The sequence below is a fragment of the Sinocyclocheilus rhinocerous genome, unplaced genomic scaffold (genome assembly GCF_001515625.1).
Source record: "Sinocyclocheilus rhinocerous isolate Xijiao unplaced genomic scaffold, SAMN03320098_v1.1 scaffold75, whole genome shotgun sequence".
Taxonomy (NCBI): Eukaryota; Metazoa; Chordata; class Actinopteri; order Cypriniformes; family Cyprinidae; genus Sinocyclocheilus; species Sinocyclocheilus rhinocerous.
Genome location: NW_015632455.1, coordinates 134,115 through 153,571, shown reverse-complemented (window position 1 = coordinate 153,571; position 19,457 = coordinate 134,115). Strand labels below are relative to the sequence as shown.

General features: G+C 36.8%; 2 protein-coding genes and 1 long non-coding RNA gene across 4 annotated transcripts; all 3 read left to right on the top strand.

Annotated features, from left to right (window-relative positions):
• Window positions 1-1,769: 1,769 nt before the first annotated feature.
• lrp10 (low density lipoprotein receptor-related protein 10) lies at window positions 1,770-10,014 on the top strand. The gene is made up of 9 exons (XM_016555238.1): window positions 1,770-1,848; window positions 2,441-2,631; window positions 2,895-2,927; window positions 3,376-3,520; window positions 4,201-4,391; window positions 4,533-4,897; window positions 5,040-5,451; window positions 7,007-7,047; window positions 8,219-10,014. Exons 2-9 carry the CDS (start codon window positions 2,583-2,585, stop codon window positions 8,891-8,893), a joined length of 1,911 nt encoding a protein of 636 aa, XP_016410724.1. The 5' UTR covers window positions 1,770-1,848; window positions 2,441-2,582; the 3' UTR covers window positions 8,894-10,014.
• Window positions 10,015-12,396: 2,382 nt separating this feature from the next.
• On the top strand, window positions 12,397-18,068 carry cirop (ciliated left-right organizer metallopeptidase). Of its 2 annotated transcripts, none has more exons than XM_016555169.1 (14): window positions 12,397-12,503; window positions 12,615-12,708; window positions 12,852-12,903; window positions 12,976-13,125; window positions 13,352-13,477; window positions 13,569-13,653; window positions 15,484-15,629; window positions 16,247-16,430; window positions 16,571-16,637; window positions 16,847-16,943; window positions 17,061-17,162; window positions 17,298-17,426; window positions 17,540-17,664; window positions 17,807-18,068. In XM_016555169.1, the coding sequence occupies exons 1-14, from the start codon at window positions 12,455-12,457 to the stop codon at window positions 18,051-18,053; spliced, it is 1,653 nt and encodes a 550-aa protein (XP_016410655.1). In that variant the 5' UTR covers window positions 12,397-12,454; the 3' UTR covers window positions 18,054-18,068. The 2 variants fall into 2 exon arrangements, with proteins under 2 accessions (XP_016410655.1, XP_016410654.1); XM_016555168.1 differs by having other exon boundaries at window positions 17,804-18,068.
• LOC107742274 (uncharacterized) lies at window positions 14,938-15,399 on the top strand. Its single transcript, XR_001640296.1, has 3 exons — window positions 14,938-15,060; window positions 15,152-15,236; window positions 15,374-15,399. It is a non-coding gene; the product is annotated as an uncharacterized LOC107742274 (long non-coding RNA).
• Window positions 18,069-19,457: the final 1,389 nt, after the last annotated feature.

The window sequence follows — 19,457 nt, the reverse complement described above, 5'->3', positions numbered from 1 at the left end:
CAAATATCAGTTTATATTTTCAAACATTCATTTTGCAATTAATTGTAATAATCCAGTGAGATTTTTGTTTGCACAAGGAGCCTGACAACAGCCAGTGCTGCACACAGAGATCTGATCTCATCATCATCCAGTCTGTCTGGAATCTGGAATGACATGAAGAAACTGAGACAGACTAAATCCAGAAGAGCTGTGGCAACGTCTCCAAGATGCTTCAAGAAACCTACCTGCAAAGCTACAGTACTGTTAAAAGTTTTTGACACAAAAATACTGTAAAATGAGGATGCTGTCAAAAATAATGTCATAAATAGATTTTCTTTATCAATTAACTTCTATTAACTAAATTAAATCAACATTTGGTGTGATCCTTTACATTTAAAACAGCTTTTGCCCTATAGGTGCACTTGCGCATAGTTTTTCAGGTAGTTTTGCAGGTCAGACAGACTGGATGATGATGAGATCAGATCTCTGTGTGCAGCACTGGCTGTTGTCAGGCTCCTTGTGCAAACAAAAATCTCACTGGATTATTACAATTAATGGCAAAATGAATGTTTGGAAATGTAAACTGATATTTCCTACTGACACACTACAGCAAAAGATAGAAATAACTGACTTAAAACCATTTTTTAGCTGCTGAAAATAGTGTTCTAATAATGTTGGCCACCACTGTACACACACACACACAGTATATATATATATATATATATATAGTATATAGCCTATATATTAAACACAAAAACTTAAAATGCTTCCACAAACACATATAGACCACAATTTTGATCTTACTGGCAAATTGGGACACTTTATTTTAAATAAAACAATAACATTTTATTGTAAATGTAATTCTAAAAGCATGATACCAGTAACTCTCAAAATAATTTAACAAGCATTTTAATAAATATCATCAACAACAACAACAACATATTAATAATAATAATAATAATAATAATAATATATTCAATTGACAATTTCACTGATTTGACCTCTTCCCTGGCTGCTGTCCCTGGCCCATATTCTTACCTTTTCTGTTAGGCTACTATCTTCCCTGCCACTGGATGCAGAAACACTTTAATAATAATTGTTATTCTTGTGAATATTATTTTTTGAATATTATAATGTGTGGAATAAAGTGGCTGCGTTGAAACTTTTTAAATGGTAGTGTACCAGAGGCGGACAGTAGTGAAGTATTTTTACTTTACTCAAGTAAATTTAAAAAGTATCTGTAGTTTATCAGTTGAGTGTTTTTCTTTGGAAAACTTTACTTCACTACATTCCAAAGCATAATGTCATACTTTTTACTGCACTTCATTTCATAAATAAAAGTTGTTGTTTGTTTTACCTTTAATACTTAAGAACATTAAAAATTTAGTACTTTCTTGTACTCAAGTAAATCTTTGAATTCGTTTTACTTGAGTAAAAGTATAACGTAATAGATTTCTAATGTAATTAAGTATTCAATTATATTTAATATGAAACGTAGTGTAGTAAAAAGTACAATATTATGCTTTGGAATGTTAAGTAAAGTTTTCTAAAGAAAAACACTCTGATAAAGTACAGACACCTGTGAAAAGTACTTTTACAGCAGAGTAAAAATACTTCACTACTGTCCGCCTCTGTAGTGTACTTAATACCAATGTTGAGAATAGTAGTGTACTTACATCAACCTATGGCAATGCTGAAAATAAAGCGCTAAATGATGACATCTAGTGTTGAAAGCTGAACATTACAAGCAGAGAGCGGCGTGCATAGCGTCACAGAGACGTAGATGGGTGGCGCATTGTCTCCTACATACGGAAACAGAACTTACGGAAGTGTCTGAGAACGAATGTCAACAAAAGAGAAGGAGAAAAGGTATGTTAAAGACAAAGTTATAAAACAATATTACCCGTGAAACAAAACAATCTCAATTCGAATAGTTTATATCATGGCACCAGCTCTTAATAGTGCCCTATTATGGAGTAAAGTATAGCAGGAAGCCAGCTAGCGTTAGCTAAAATCAGGCGAGCGAGAAAGGCTGGCTAGAAGTCGGAAACCAAACTTTCGGAACAATGCGTCAGTTTAGACGCTGGTCGTCTGGCCTATTACTGTCGAAACGTAAGGAAATGCCCTTAAATATATGTCTTGGCTATATGTATGAAATGTCACTTAATAGTTTGACTGTTTCGTATCTAAACATTGCAGTGCTACTCTGCCTAACGCCGAGTTGCTTCACTGTTGAGAAAAGAGCGAGACAGGAAGTCATCCTTTCTAAAGACGTTTTACGCGATTTTATTAGTCAGTCACCGACTATTTTCATGTCGAATTCATATGTTGACATTTGTCGAGGTAACGCCAATGAGTTTCTGATTGAAACCAAAAGCGAGCATCGCACTGAGCTCCAGTTGTCAGTGATTTTTTTTGTCTAAATGATGGTAGTTCATGGTGTTTATTTTTGTCTTCACAGCTAAACACTTCCAACAAGACGCTTTGGTGACGATGGCGCCTGTAATTGTGGCGAGCTGATGGATCTACCGACCATATTTTTTTCCATAAATTGTATTTTAATTCGTGTTTTATGAGACAACGACAGTCATTGGCTTGTTAGAATGTCTGTTTCCCACAGCCTTTGCGTTTTAGGTGTTTTGTTTTTATCAGGTAAGATATCAGGATTTTGTCCTTGAGTGTGTATCACGCAAAGACGGAACAAATGTCTTATTATACTGTATATATCTGAGGCAGACTTTTCATGTAGTTCAAAAAATTGACCTTGCCTTAACCAAAGGTTACCTATGGTGACTTTAGGGTCAAGCTAGGTTGAAAAAAGGTTGATTGTATTTACGTTGTGATAATTGGCAATAAACAACATTCAGCAATCCTTGTCTTTTATGTGATCAACTTTTGTGTCTTTGCTCTGACAGTTCCTTGCACTTTGGAGCTGGCCTTAGGTGTTGGTAAGTAAGAGCTTGACATGTCTTTGTTTATATTTCAGTGTGAACACTCATTTTAATTCACACCCAATGCCCCAGTTAAAAATACAACATTCCTAACCAGAATAGTCATTGAGAGGAGTGAATGTATTGCATCAAGTATTTAATGCAAATAAAAATACAGAATGCTGCTTCTACTATGCAACTGACCTTTTTTCCCAACGTGACTGACCTTTACTTCCTGCTTGACAGCTTAGGGTTTCTTTCCAGTTCTGTCTTTAGATGTTTTTAATATATTTTAAATGCTCAGTATTTTGTTATATGTTTTAAATGCCTTTCTGCCTGCTTTTCATGTCCGAACTATGTTCTCAAAGAACTCCAGTAAATCAAATAACTTTTTTATTGTGAAGATTTCACATAGAAATGTAGGTTCAGAACACAATTTTAAAGATGTCTTTGCTTTAACTGTCAGTTTCAGGTCATTGTGATCATTCGCCCAAAATACTACAATCCAGACAAGGAGAGATTCGTAACTCTGCCCACCGTGCCTGGTCTTCCCGTCCACTCAACTGCAGTTGGTTGATAACCTCAAAAGTTGGGGAGCGTGTCATCATCAGGTACCAGCAGAATTCTATTGCCATTTTTTGTGATCTTTGATACACCAGAAGTCAAAGCAGTAACACTTTATTCTTTACAGTGTCTTCGTTAAATATGTTACATGTACTTACAGTAATAACAGTAAATTACTCATAATTACAAGCAACTAACAACCCTAAAACAAATCTGGTTACACTTTATTTTAAGGTGTCCTTGTTACAGTGTAATTATAAATTTAAGTACTGAGTAATATAAATTAGCCATATGTACTTACTGTATGGTTAGGATTAGGGTTTGGCGTAGGGTTACTTGCATGTAATTATGCATAATGTATTGAGATTATAATACTAGTAAGTACATGTAACGTGAAACAAGGACACCTTAAAATGAACTGTTACTCCAAATCATCCTAAACTTTTGACTTTATAATAAGTGAATATTACTCAGCATTTAAATATTTAATTACACTGTAACAAGGACACCTTAAAATAAAGTGTAACCATTAAAGCTTTTGTGTTTTGTGATACTGTACAGATATGAATGTAAAATGTGAAAGTCAGCTCAATTATGAGCGTATCTCAGTTTGTAAATAAGTGAATAAATGGCATTTGCAGTTAACAAGGTGAGACATTGCTTTGATCTTTACAAAGTAAACAGTCCCTTAAATGTGTCATTTCCTTTGTGTTCATCTCTTTTGAAGTTTTTCCCAGTTTGAAATGAGATGCGGGCAGGAATGGGTGTCCGTGGTTCCTCTCACTGGCTCTCCATCCAAATTCTGCGGTTCCCAGCTTCCAGCACCATTTGAGATGTCAGGGGGAAACGTTACAGTGACACACCACTTCTTCCCTCATTTCTACCCAGTAACAGGGTTCCATCTTTCATATATTAAAGGTAGAGTGCAACACGTTGAAGGAAAATGTTCACGTTTCCTCTCCTCTCACTGTCTTTATCCAGAGAGACTGTAAAATCCTATTTTTTTGAATAGTTAACTTTTTGGTAAGCGTTTAACAGGGTTCATTCATATTTCTCCAGACTCAGGTCCCTGTTTTCCAGGCGAATTTGAATGTTACAGTGAACGGTGTCTCCCTGCATCGTGGCGCTGTAACGGACGGGTCGAATGCCTTGGCGTGGGTGATGAGCTTGGCTCTGACGAGGACGGATGTAACGACGTTAGCCCTGAACCACCCATAGATGATGTATGTGGGGGATACTTGGATGCATTTTATGGTTCGTTTACTCCCCCTGTACAAACAGGACATCCGGTGGAGTGTGTGTGGACGGTTGACCCCCAGGATTCACGACCACTCAAATTAGAGCTTCAGCAACTGGAGCTGGGTCCTCGAGACATGATCACAATCACAGACCAGCCCCACGGCACAGGCAACATCATTAAAACAGTGAGTTTCACACTTTGTGTGACAGATGATGTAGCTTGATCAATGCAGATTCATCTATCCCAGTCTTTTTGTTTCTTTTAGCTTTCATTCCACTTCAGCCTGTGATAATAAGTCTTGCACCCCCTCTCATTGGCTATTACAGATCAACGCTGTGTCCAATAACAAAGCAGTGGAGGTGGAGTCCCACACCGGCTTGCTTTCGCTGATTTACCATATGGAGCCTTCAATGGAAGGGCGGGGCTTTAATGCGACCTATCGCATCACAGATTACTGCCTTCCATGGGAAGAGCTTTGTGGAGGATCAATGGGAGGCTGTTACACCGCAAAGCAGCGTTGTGATGGACACTGGGACTGTCCTGAAACAGGCCTGGATGAGGAAGCATGCTGGGGCTGCCCGGCTGGGCACTTCCTCTGTGGGATGGTAGGAATTCACCAGACAGGACGAACAGTGTGTTTCTCGATTCATGATCGTTGCAACTACCAGCTTAATTGTGCAGATGGGACTGATGAAAGAGAATGTACCATCTGTCAGCCTGGGACATTTCACTGCGACAGTGACAATATATATATATGGGGCTGTCAGTTTAACGCTTTAACTTAATTAATTAGCTATGAAAAATAACGCAATTAAAATAATTTTAACGCAGTTAACGCACTGGCCCCGCCCCCAGACCTGTACATCATCTTACATTTCATAAAGTTGACTTGACAAATATGATGCAGGGTAACAACTCCATAAATGCAGTTATGCCCTAAAATTCAAGATATTGGGGCAAAAAATGCCCCTGAATGAGTTTTTGTCTTATATTTATATCATATGATAAGCGATATCACAGGAGTGCTGATTTTGTCACGAAGAACACGAGTGCACATGTGATTTTATACAACAGTTCAGTAAATAAGAAGTTAATATTGTGCTATATTTTAAACACAATATTGTGTGTTTTTGTTCAATTTTGCCAACGAAAATATTACCTAAAAAGCCACAGGAGAATTGCTGTGCCTCTCCGAGCAACACAGGGGTGTTTAGTTTCTGAATGAATCCGGAATCGAGTGAATCAATAATTCAAAGGCTTATTCATAAAGAGAGCCGTTTACTTCATTCCCGAATGAATCAGCCGTTTGAACGAATCGACTCATCAAGACATTTACCGCTACCTGCTGGTAGTTTTAGTTTCTTGTTTAGAGTATCATTTTAATTTATTAAAAAAAAGTTTTAAAAAAATGTTCTTAATGTTCTTTAAAAAAACATTAAAGGGATAGTTCACCAAAAATATATTCTTTATAATAAAAATCAAAATAAATAAATTCTGTCATCATTTACTCACCCTCATGTTGTTTTAAACCTGAATAACTTTCTTTTGCACAACATAAAAGAAGGTATTTTGAATACTGTTGGTGACTAAGCTGTTTTGGTCACTAGTGACTTTCATTGCATGAACAAAAAATACTGAGATGTTTCTCAAATTATCTTCTTTTATGTTCCATGTTAGGCCATTGTAGCCTAAACATTTAACACAATAATAGCTTTAAATTATCTTTTGGTGGTATTTTCACAGCCAAATTTAGTTTGCGATTAATTAGATTAATTAATCACAGCACACTGTCATTAATTAGATTAAAAAATTTAATCGACTGACAGCCCTAATATATTTATTTATTTATTTATTTATTTTTAAAATGTCACATGTATATTTTAAAATGTAACTTGTGTGATGGCAAAGCTGAATTTTCAGCATCATTACTCCAGTCTTCAGGGTCACATGATCCTTCAGAATTCATTGTAATATGCTGATTTGTTGCTTAAGAAACATTTCTTATTATTATCAATGTAGAAAACAGCTGTTCTGCTTAATGTTTTTGTGGAAACCATGATTCATTTTTTACAATTCTATAATGAGTAGAAAGTTTAAAAACTGCATTTATTTCAGCATTTGTTTTTTTGTTTGTTTTCGTTTTTTTTTTGTTCCTTGCTAAATAAAAGTATTAATTTCTTTAAAAGAAATATTACTGACCCAAAACTTTTTAATGGTAGTATATATATTTTTTTCCAACCATATGATGGCCTCTGTGTTTAAAATCTCTGCCAATGTTTAATAATTGAAACAGGTGTGTGTTTGAGAGCTGGCGCTGTGATGGACAGGTGGACTGTAAGGACGGCACAGATGAGCTTAACTGCACTGTGACCCTGCCCCGAAAAGTCATAACCGCAGCTACCGTTGGAAGCCTAGTTTGTACGCAATATCGCGTTCATAATCGAATGCGACTCATCTGCGATTATGAATGCGATATTGTAGTGATCTACAGCTCTGTGTGTTAAATGCTGCTCCATCTGAAAGCATGTGATGGAGATTTACTATTAATCACAGAACCGGCTTTACTGACGAGATGCACATGACAATCACATGCGATTTATCGTGCAGCCCTAAGTTTGTTTGTTGATCACAAAGTACAAAATAGATGAGGAAAATTAGGATGCCGGGTGTATTCAAAGCACCGCCATTACTGTTTACAGTGCGTGGAATGGTGCGTTGTGATTGGTTGAGCGGATATATCGCATTCTGCAGAGAAGGGAGATTGGCATTTGTCGCGGTTTGGAAAAAAAGGGAGAAAACATGACAGAATAACTCGGCGGATATCGCATTTTGCGTAAAATTAAAAATTAGCTTTTCAATACCGACCAGATACAATACTGATTTTGGTGGAAACTAAATTTTTTTTCAAAATGGCGTTTATTGCGTTTTGGAAGCAAACTCTTCAATTATACATAATAATTAATTAACATTTTAATACAATCCTATAAAGGTATATATTATTTAAAGAAACTAAATTTTTTTAGCAACTTTTAACTGCATTAAATTGAAAAATGTAAATACATTTATAATGTTTGATGATCAAATGATTAAATACTGTACTTTTGAACTTTCTTTTCATCCAAGAGTCCTGGAAAAAATGTATCATTAAGCAGTTGCTTAATATATAAATAAAATATATTAAACAGGTGCCTGTTTTCAACATTGATAATAATAAAAAAAAAGTTACTTGAGCACCAAATCAGCATATTAGAATTAGTTTCTGAAGGATCATGTAACAGTAATTGCTGCTGAAAATAAAGTTTTGCCATCACAGCCATAAATGACATTTGTAAATGTATATTAAAATAGCAAATAGTTATTTTAAATTGTAATAATATTTGACAGTATTATTGTTTTTAATGTATTTTTGATCAAGTAAATGCAGCCTGAGTGAGCATAAGATACTTTTTAAAAAACATTAAAAAACAAATAGTAGTGTTTATAGCCTAGGTTCTCTTATTTGTAGATTTTTGTGTTGAATTTTTCACTTTTGCATGTTTTCATTTCCACAATTCACTTTTTCTCTGTTTCCCAGTCTGCCTCACTTTCCCTGAGAGGAATACTACAGCTCCTCAGGCAAGACAATGCTTCCACTCTACGGCGGAGACGCAGGCCTCGGTTTGTCCGCAGAGCTGTGCGGCGCCTACGAAGATGGGGCTTAATTCCTCGACCTGCCCCTAGGACGACACAGACCACCGCCTCTTCCTTCCAACAGACAGAAGCTGCTAATTCTAGCGCTGAGCCCAGCCAGTCAAGTCCTGGAGTCTCCTCAGTGGCTACAGGAGCAGCCAGTCAGTCCTTGCCTCAAAAACTGGCTTTATCCCAACAGACAGAAACACAGCAGCAAGCGGAGGCTCCTCCTCTTCCTTCTCCCCCACCTCCTTTCCCTGTCCAGCCAATCGAAGTCACTGAAACACAACAAACCCCACCTGTCACTGCGCCCCCAAGCAGCCCTTCCCTGGCATCTCTCTTCCACAGTCTGGGGTGGAGAATTTCCCGTTTCAGACCCTCCCCATCCCCTACTTCTCTTCCTCTCTCTGCATCCCCCTCTTTTTCCTCTTCTTCCTCTGAAGATGAAGTGCTGCTGATTCCTCTCTCTGATGACACAACCTCTGAAGATGATGTGCCCATGCTAACATGAGCGTCTCGTTCTTTCTTGTCCTTTTTGGTTCTGTCTGTTCATCTTTTTCTCGCTCTCTTGCCTTTCTCTTTTCAGCACGTGAGCGTTACCATGTTTGCTTCTAGTGCTGGCTTGGTGCCTTAACCTGTATTAGAGCATCTGTTTTCCTGACCTATGAGAAAAAGTATTGCATTAATGTGTGGCAGAAATATTTGACAAGCGACTGTTTGCGGACAGATGTGTTGGTTGTGCACTTATCTAAACTGTTGATAGGTGAACATTTGCACAAAGAGTCTGGCTTACGAAATGTTCCTCTGTGTGATCCTGTGCCGCGATGTTGGTTAAAAAGATTGATTTTAGTTAGAATAGCTTTTTTTTTTTTTTCTGCAGACATGGTTGTGTGATGTGCATACATGTGAGTTTACCTCATAGTGCTACAGGCCACATATTTTATTGTGTGTGTTCCTCAGAAGTGCCTTTGATTGAGCTTCCTGTACATCACTAGACAGTATGTGACTGCGTATGTGCTTGCACGTAGGGCCAAACACACTTGCACAAACGTTTACACATAGATGTAGAACTCACCCTCGCTATGTATATGGTAGTGCATGGCAACTGTGGCAATAACTTAATAATAAAGACACGTGTGTTGTGAGTGAGTGAGTGAGTGAGTGAGTGATTGTGTGTGTATGTGTTTATGAGAGAACGAACTAGCTGAAAGTGGTAAGCCACTCAGTTTAGACAATCCTTCTTGGGGGTTTCACTCGCACCTCCATATGCACCACCAACCTGAATGACATCACTATATCACAATAACTTGAAAATGTCTTAACATAATGAAAAATTTAGATTTCATACTTTTCTGGCTCAGTGGACAATAAATGGGGAACCAGTTGTAGTGCCATATCTATAGTCACATTGTTTCAACTGCTGGTATGATCTATCATTTCACTCCTTTTACCCTGTCGATGTTGTTTTTAATCTATGTATTTTTCAGTGCCGAAATGTTGGAACTCTCATCTGCTGAATGCTGATTGCATTAGAAAGACAGGTGGGAATTATCTTAATTGATGATGGTAGGATGAATTTCACTGTATATATTTGCTAAACCAGCTGGAAAATCCACAAAGATTAAATTGATTTGCACTTTTATTCTTCCTTGTGTGATTTAATGTGTCTACTTTAATGTCATGGTTTAGTTTCTTGTGTGTTTATGAAAATTGCTGTGAATGTAAAAAAAAAAAACGTAATCTGTAAAGTAATGGTGTATGCTGTCAACACAGATATAAAAATTTCTAGAGTAATTTTTTTTAGAAAGCTTAAGTATGTTCAGACAAGTGTTACAGGTGGAGAAGGTGACTATTCTATGAAAGGTGAAACAATGAGAGGTGATTGTCTTATTTGCACATAAAAGCCCGCATTGTTAGTCATTGGCTCAGTTTCTTTAAGTCCTGAGGAGGAATACCTGGTCGTTCTGCTCACAACAGAAAGAGACAAACAGATATGCAAGTTTCCTAGTTCACCATCTCTAAATACAAGCTGAAGGACTGATACTGTGCTGGTGAGAAATCTATTGATTATTTTTCTCTGTGATCAAAAAGTTTTTTTATGTTCTAAAGTACACTATTGTTAAAAACATTGTGGTCAGTAAGATTTTTTTTAAAGAAATTGTTACTTTTATTTAGCAAGCATTAATTTAATTTGATCAAAAATGGCAGTAAGACGTTTATAATGCTGGCATTTTTTATATTTAAGTCGTCTTTTGAACTTTATTCATCAAAGAGTCCTTAGACAAATGTATCACGATTTCCACAAAAATAACTGTAGCACAGCTTGATTCTACATTGATAATAACAATAAATGAATAAATAATTCATTTGTAAGTTGCTTTGGATAAAAGCGTCTGCTAAATCACTCCTTTTACCCTGTCGATGTTGTTTTTAATCTATGTATTTTTCAGTGCCGAAATGTTGGAACTCTCATCTGCTGAATGCTGATTGCATTAGAAAGACAGGTGGGAATTATCTTAATTGATGATGGTAGGATGAATTTCACTGTATATATTTGCTAAACCAGCTGGAAAATCCACAAAGATTAAATTGATTTGCACTTTTATTCTTCCTTGTGTGATTTAATGTGTCTACTTTAATGTCATGGTTTAGTTTCTTGTGTGTTTATGAAAATTGCTGTGAATGTAAAAAAAAAAAACGTAATCTGTAAAGTAATGGTGTATGCTGTCAACACAGATATAAAAATTTCTAGAGTAATTTTTTTTAGAAAGCTTAAGTATGTTCAGACAAGTGTTACAGGTGGAGAAGGTGACTATTCTATGAAAGGTGAAACAATGAGAGGTGATTGTCTTATTTGCACATAAAAGCCCGCATTGTTAGTCATTGGCTCAGTTTCTTTAAGTCCTGAGGAGGAATACCTGGTCGTTCTGCTCACAACAGAAAGAGACAAACAGATATGCAAGTTTCCTAGTTCACCATCTCTAAATACAAGCTGAAGGACTGATACTGTGCTGGTGAGAAATCTATTGATTATTTTTCTCTGTGATCAAAAAGTTTTTTTATGTTCTAAAGTACACTATTGTTAAAAACATTGTGGTCAGTAAGATTTTTTTTAAAGAAATTGTTACTTTTATTTAGCAAGCATTAATTTAATTTGATCAAAAATGGCAGTAAGACGTTTATAATGCTGGCATTTTTTATATTTAAGTCGTCTTTTGAACTTTATTCATCAAAGAGTCCTTAGACAAATGTATCACGATTTCCACAAAAATAACTATGTAGCACAGCTTGATTCTACATTGATAATAACAATAAATGAATAAATAATTCATTTGTAAGTTGCTTTGGATAAAAGCGTCTGCTAAATGTCTAAATGTAAATGTTTCTTGAGCATGGAATTGGCATATTACACTGATTTCTGAAGGATTATGTGACACTGAAGATTGGAGTAATGGTGCTGAAAATTCAGCTTTGCTATTAGGGATAAGTAAGGGATAATTCCTTCAGAGAAAGAAAAAAAACTAACCCTAAACATTTGGACGGTCGTGTTAATACTTAAATTTAGACTCGTTTCTTTTTCGAAGAAAATGTATTAAAAGTTTATTAGTTATAATTAGATTTAAGAAAATATGTCCAATACAAGTCTTTTTTATCACAGATTTTTACTTGTAATGTTAATATATTCTTAAGCATTTGTAAAATGTATTTTTTAAATTAATTGTGCTTTTCTTTGTCTTTTATACTATAGTAAATAATGCCTTTTGCGCATTGTGTTTGTATTGGCATATTACTGTTGCCATGGTTTCCATGTACTTGGGAGAAGTGCATCTTTGACCAAGTTCAGAGATCGATCAAAGTTGTGTCCCCGCCCACTGGTCAATACGCCTCTGCTCATTGGTCCTTGAGTGAAACTGCTTCAGAGGAGAATCCAGCGCCCCACAGTTCTAAACATCAAAGGCCTAAAAGAGCAGAGAGACTTGTGGAATCCATGACGGATCCACAACCAATCAGAATCAAGAGCTGGGTCCCCTCAGAAAGCCCCGCCCTCACAGAATGGGAGTTAGACAGGTTAATGACTGCAGTCGATGAGGCTGTGACCGAAGTTTCCAGTTTACTGTCAGGTGTGTGGTGTTTTAATATGAAGTACAGGCAAAACATGTCTAGTGAAACAGAAATTTGGATTTACCCCATTTTCTCTTCTTTAGTAACTTTGTGGATGTTTTTTTTCATAGTGAGGCGAGTTCAAGACAGTCTGCTGCTGAACAGAGACATAAACAAATACTGCAAATTCATCTGGAGAAACAGCAGCACTGTTAACCACATGAAGTATGTTTTACGTCTTCTCTGACTCTACTACTCTTTGTAGCTCTATTTGTTTGTTCTGTAAGTAGTAGTAGTATGAATTTTGATGTTTACTGATTTAAAAAATGTGTTATTATAATTAGTCAACCATATGTCATTCTCCTCAGATGTGGCAGGGCCAATGAGAACTACAGATTCGAGAGCTGCCTTAGCGTAATTGTGAGTCTTTTCATACATAAACACACATTACTCAAAATATTGCTCTTATTGCTCCGTCCGGCCTGTTTACAGATCCCAGATGAGCACCTGAATGGCTGTGCTGTTTATCCACATCCTGAGCATCCAGTCCGGACAGTGCTGAGGCCAGAGGGGACGGGAGTTCCTGACACTGACTTCCTGCTGTATGTGTTCACTCACAGCACAGATAAATGTCAAGCAGAGGTAGAGACTATCACTGGGATTTCTCTCAGATCTGTTGCCATTGTCATAATGTCTGTAACGTACTTCCATTTTTAAATCATGACAAATTTTGTTAAATCATGACTTGTTTTCCACAGGCAGGTAATAAATTCAAGTGTCCTTTATGAAAAAATGGTCTTCACTAGGGGAAAAAATAGTGAGTTTATTACGTAATATATGTAATATTTTTACCCCTCTGTCTCTTCAGTCTAGTATACTGGCTTATGCTGCTCACTGTCAGACAGACTCAGAGGGGCGTCCTCTGGCTGGGGCTATGATCATCTGTAGAGAGACCCTCAGTATGGAAAGATACACACATGAGCATTTTGTGCAGGTGACAGTGAATGTGTCTGACAAGAGTGAACTGTTGAAAAAACAGAAACATTGAGATTGCATTCGCTCTTTGTTATTTTGTTTTGGTACAGACAGTGATCCATGAGCTGTTCCACGTGTTGGGCTTCAGTAAAGAGCTCTTCAGCCGATGGAAGGATTGTTCTCTCTCCTCTCAGGGTATGTAACACTGCTTTCGTTTTTCTTAATGTTCTTTATGTAAATGAATAAATATCTATTAGTGTTATAGTGTGCATCGTAGCCCTGTTATGTTGTGCATTTACTGGTCATTTTGTCATTGTGTATGTGTTATGAAGCTGGCATAGACTGCTGGTCTCATGGTCATTTTGTCATTGTGTATGTGTTATGAAGCTGGCATAGACTGCTGGTCTCATGGTCATTTTGTCATTGTGTATGTGTTATGAAGCTGGCATAGACTGCTGGTCTCATGGTCATTTTGTCATTGTGTATGTGTTATGAAGCTGGCATAGACTGCTGGTCTCATGGTCATTTTGTCATTGTGTATGTGTTATGAAGCTGGCATAGACTGCTGGTCTCATGGTCATTTTGTCATTGTGTATGTGTTATGAAGCTGGCATAGACTGCTGGTCTCATGGTCATTTTGTCATTGTGTATGTGTTATGAAGCTGGCATAGACTGCTGGTCTCATGGTCATTTTGTCATTGTGTATGTGTTATGAAGCTGGCATAGACTGCTGGTCTCATGGTCATTTTGTCATTGTGTATGTGTTATGAAGCTGGCATAGACTGCTGGTCTCATGGTCATTTTGTCATTGTGTATGTGTTATGAAGCTGGCATAGACTGCTGGTCTCATGGTCATTTTGTCATTGTGTATGTGTTATGAAGCTGGCATAGACTGCTGGTCTCATGGTCATTTTGTCATTGTGTATGTGTTATGAAGCTGGCATAGACTGCTGGTCTCATGGTCATTTTGTCATTGTGTATGTGTTATGAAGCTGGCATAGACTGCTGGTCTCATGGTCATTTTGTCATTGTGTATGTGTTATGAAGCTGGCATAGACTGCTGGTCTCATGGTCATTTTGTCATTGTGTATGTGTTATGAAGCTGGCATAGACTGCTGGTCTCATGGTCATTTTGTCATTGTGTATGTGTTATGAAGCTGGCATAGACTGCTGGTCTCATGGTCATTTTGTCATTGTGTATGTGTTATGAAGCTGGCATAGACTGCTGGTCTCATGGTCATTTTGTCATTGTGTATGTGTTATGAAGCTGGCATAGACTGCTGGTCTCATGGTCATTTTGTCATTGTGTATGTGTTATGAAGCTGGCATAGACTGCTGGTCTCATGGTCATTCTTGTTTTCCACAGGCAGGTAATAAATTCAAGTGTCCTTTATGAAAAAATGGTCTTCACTAGGGGAAAAAATAGTGAGTTTATTACGTAATATATGTAATATTTTTACCCCTCTGTCTCTTCAGTCTAGTATACTGGCTTATGCTGCTCACTGTCAGACAGACTCAGAGGGGCGTCCTCTGGCTGGGGCTATGATCATCTGTAGAGAGACCCTCAGTATGGAAAGATACACACATGAGCATTTTGTGCAGGTGACAGTGAATGTGTCTGACAAGAGTGAACTGTTGAAAAAACAGAAACATTGAGATTGCATTCGCTCTTTGTTATTTTGTTTTGGTACAGACAGTGATCCATGAGCTGTTCCACGTGTTGGGCTTCAGTAAAGAGCTCTTCAGCCGATGGAAGGATTGTTCTCTCTCCTCTCAGGGTATGTAACACTGCTTTCGTTTTTCTTAATGTTCTTTATGTAAATGAATAAATATCTATTAGTGTTATAGTGTGCATCGTAGCCCTGTTATGTTGTGCATTTACTGGTCATTTTGTCATTGTGTATGTGTTATGAAGCTGGCATAGACTGCTGGTCTCATGGTCATTTTGTCATTGTGTATGTGTTATGAAGCTGGCATAGACTGCTGGTCTCATGGTCATTTTGTCATTGTGTATGTGTTATGAAGCTGGCATAGACTGCTGGTCTCATGGTCAGGTGACCAGCACAGATGAGATGGGCCAGGTTAGACTGTATTCTCCTACTGTGATCAGAGAAATGCAGAAACATCTCAACTCTACCCACCCTGACCTTGGAGCTCCGTTAGAGAACAAGGTACCCACTGCATACAAAACACTACTGTACCAGTGACATGGCACCGTAATGGTATCATCATGATCTCTGATATATACCATAGTACTGTATACATAGTATTTTTTTGTTGTTGTTGAAGTAATTTTAAATTGTAATAATAGTTTACAATATTACATTTTTTTCTGTATTTCAGATCAAATGCAACCTTTGGAAATGTAAAAGACTTCTTTCAGAAGTATTAAAAATCTTACCGACCCTAAACTTTTGAATGGTAGTGTAAATTGAGGCATTTACAAGGTACCCTAAGGTATTTAAATAAAAACATGTTACTACAATAACATGCAAATACCCAAACTTGTTGGCAAAAGCTATTTTCACTACTTCTGCTCACTGTTGCGTTGATATTATACTTTTAGTACAGAAAACATATTTCCATTTATACTTTAGCATCTGTATTATCTATCACTGTTCACACTTAGTGTGAACAAAATGCTATGTTGCTATTATACTTGGTATAAACAGTATCTATCACTCTGTGTAAATTGCATCTACCTTTCTTAATGTAAATAGCCGCTGCCTAATGTAAAACACAGATGATATACTCAAAGACATCCCCTCCCTGTCTTTCTTCCTCTCAGGATGCTGGTTCAGATGGTCTCTCGTCACACTGGGAGGCTCGTGTGCTTCAGGGTTCCATTATGGCAGCTTTACTGGTGGAGCCGTCACTGATTCGGATCGATCCCATCACAATTGCTGCCCTCCAGGACACGGGCTGGTATTCAGTGAACCTCAGTCGAGCTCAGAGCTTGGTGTGGGGAGAAGGTAAGACATACACTGTTGAGTCCATTCTGCTGGTTGACATGCATTAAGATAAATATTATGCACTTGTTGAGGCTAGAGTCAAAACTTGGACTTGCATGTCCACTGATTTACCATTCCTGGTGTGTTTCTGTGTGTTTTAGGTGAAGGCCATCAGTTTGGGTCTGTCTCTACCTGTCGCAATTCTTCTGCTTTCTTTTGTAAAGACAGGTAATCAAACAAATAATGCTGTTTTGAATAATCACAGGTATTTAAAGGAAGCTATATTTTGCAGTTTGTTTTTTTTTTGAAAGTGGGCTTGTTAAGAAACTGTGGCTTTTGTAAAGTTGTTAAAATATTTCTGAAAATTAATTTTTTATTTTATTTTTAGAGTAAATTGAATGAATGTGATGATAAACTGTCTTCGGTTTTCTTCCAAGTGGATTGGGTTGTCATTACCTTCACTTCCACAAGGGGGAGTGTCTCACTGATCAGTACCTGGATGGCTGCCACATTTTCAAACCCCTGGCTAATGCTGTGAGTCTGCTGTGTTCTGTTTAGTTCTATTTCTCTTTCACAAGTGTCTCACTTTGTTGTCATTATAACTAAACTTCACTTGTGATTTTCATGTGTAATGCCACTTTTCTTCATCAGAGTGAGTGCTGGAAAGAGGAGAATAAGAGGAGTGGAATGAAAGGGAGTGGAGAGATATATGGCTCAGACAGCCGCTGTTTTATATCCAACCTCAGCAGACTGGTGCCACATGTTCTCACATCTCACAAAAAAATATATAAATGTTTAAAGATGTCAAAGCTACAGTTTTACAATATTACATTCACTTTTAAAGGCTCTTTTAATTTTTTACAAATCTTTTTACCCTCCCTTTATTAGAATAACGTGACCGCTAGTGCACCAGTGGCAGGTCATTGTTACAGACACAGGTGCACTGGAATAAACAAATATCAAATTCAGGTGATGGATTCTGATTGGTTGGATTGTCCAGCAGGAAAGAGCATCGAGGTTAGTGAGAAACTCATTGGGATACGCGTAATGACTTAAACATTTAGTGTTTTTTTACATAGCACTCGACTGCCTTTTTATTTGTTATAACTTTCTGTCTCTAAATCATGTAGGTGTCTAGTTATCAGGGTTTCATTTTCTGTCCAGACAACAGAATATGTAAATATTCTGATTTAGCTCCTCCTACATCAAGACAAAAGGCAGATGACCTTCTAAATGCTGGCACATCCATTGAGAGGTTAGTCTAATCTTTTATTTTCAAATCTTAAATGTGTTTTATGTGCATCAAAATATGTCAACAGTTACAGAACTCCAAACACAACGTGTTTCTATGTCAGTTGATTGTCTCTATAAGTTATTATATCTTTTCTGTATAGTAGTGATGATGTGATGGAGAAAGACCGGTCCAGTCCTCATCCCAGCTTCATGCATCGCTCCTCCGTCACAGTGTCTGAAGCAGAGGTCATTGTGGCAGCAGTGCTGAGCATCATATCTGCTTTCTCTCTACTGTCTGCTGGATTGCTCATTTACAGGAAGTGTTTATCAGCCAGGGTCAGAGTACATGCTGCCAGTGAGCCTTCATACAGGCCACAGACGCCTCCCACCCAATGCATCAGAAGGAACTGATAGTAGAACCAAAAACTGTACAAATAATATGATTCAAAAGTTAAAATTAAATAAATAACAAAAAGATTATAACAAATAATTAACAAATGTCTTTTTTGGCTATGCATATATTAAAATATTTTTATGATGAAGATAGTAAAGGTGTGGTGTGTTAAATAGATTTTACAATAATCATAAACTTTCTTTAGTTCAGGTCAAGGTCCTTTGGTAAATCTAATGTGTGCACTTGAAAGATGATGGTTTTTCCTTGACTTAAACAACGTTTGCTCTCCGTTGAAAAACCAAAGATCATTTTAGAATATTTAAAGCTTTTTTGTAAAATGTATAGCTTATATAAAAAAATAAAGCTTAATATTAATTAATTGTAAAACATTTAATTGCTGTTGTTTAAACCATTAGCCCTTTTCTGCTTGCTTATTCAGTCATTCATGTACAGTACAATCAACATACCATTATTATTTAAAGTCTTGTAAGGCTTTTATGTGTACATACAAAAGTCAATGGACAGCAACGTGATCCTTAGAATTTATTCAGCCAACAAGATTACAAAAGTTTTCAAATGATGTGGTTACAGTATGAAGTAAATAAACGAGAGCAAAATCTAAAACAGCTGCAATCAAACAGGGATTTCAAGGTGTGGAATTTCTTTGCAAACTAGCAAAGATAATTTCCAAAGCCGTTTCTCAAACATTTCTTCTGTCTGCTCACTTTCCTCATTTTGGAAAAACAGGTGTCGTCATTCCAGACATGACAAGTTGAGCAAGATACAAGTCATTCCATTAACAAACAGCAATGCCTGGAAGCCAGTGCTTACACTCTTCATCCAACCTATAAATGCTTATGCATACTGAGATACAAGAAATGATTTTTTTTTTCTACGATTTGTACTTTATTGTTTTTCTTATTTGGAAATAATAAATAATATAAACAGTCATGTACTTGACATATGAACAAACCACTAAATCAGAACAGAATGAAACAAACAAAAAAATCATAAAGCAAAATAGTCAGTACAATGGTAATATGTGACCCTGGAGCACAAAACTTAAGTCTTAAGTCGCTGGGGTATATTTGTAGCAATAGACAACAATACATTGTATAGGTGATTATTATCGACTTTTCTTTTAAGCCAAAATCATTAGGATATTAAGTAAAGATCACGTTCCATTAAGATATTTTGTAAATTTCCTACCATAAATATATCAAAACTTAATTTTTGATTAGTAATATGCATTGCTAAGGAGTTCACTTGGACAACTTTAAAGGCAATTTTCTCAATATTTTGATTTTTTTGCACCCTCAGATTCCAGATTTTCAAATAGTTGTATCTCGGCCAAATATTGTCCTATCATAACAAACCACAATGGAAAGCTTATTTATTCAGCTTTCAGATGATGTATAAAT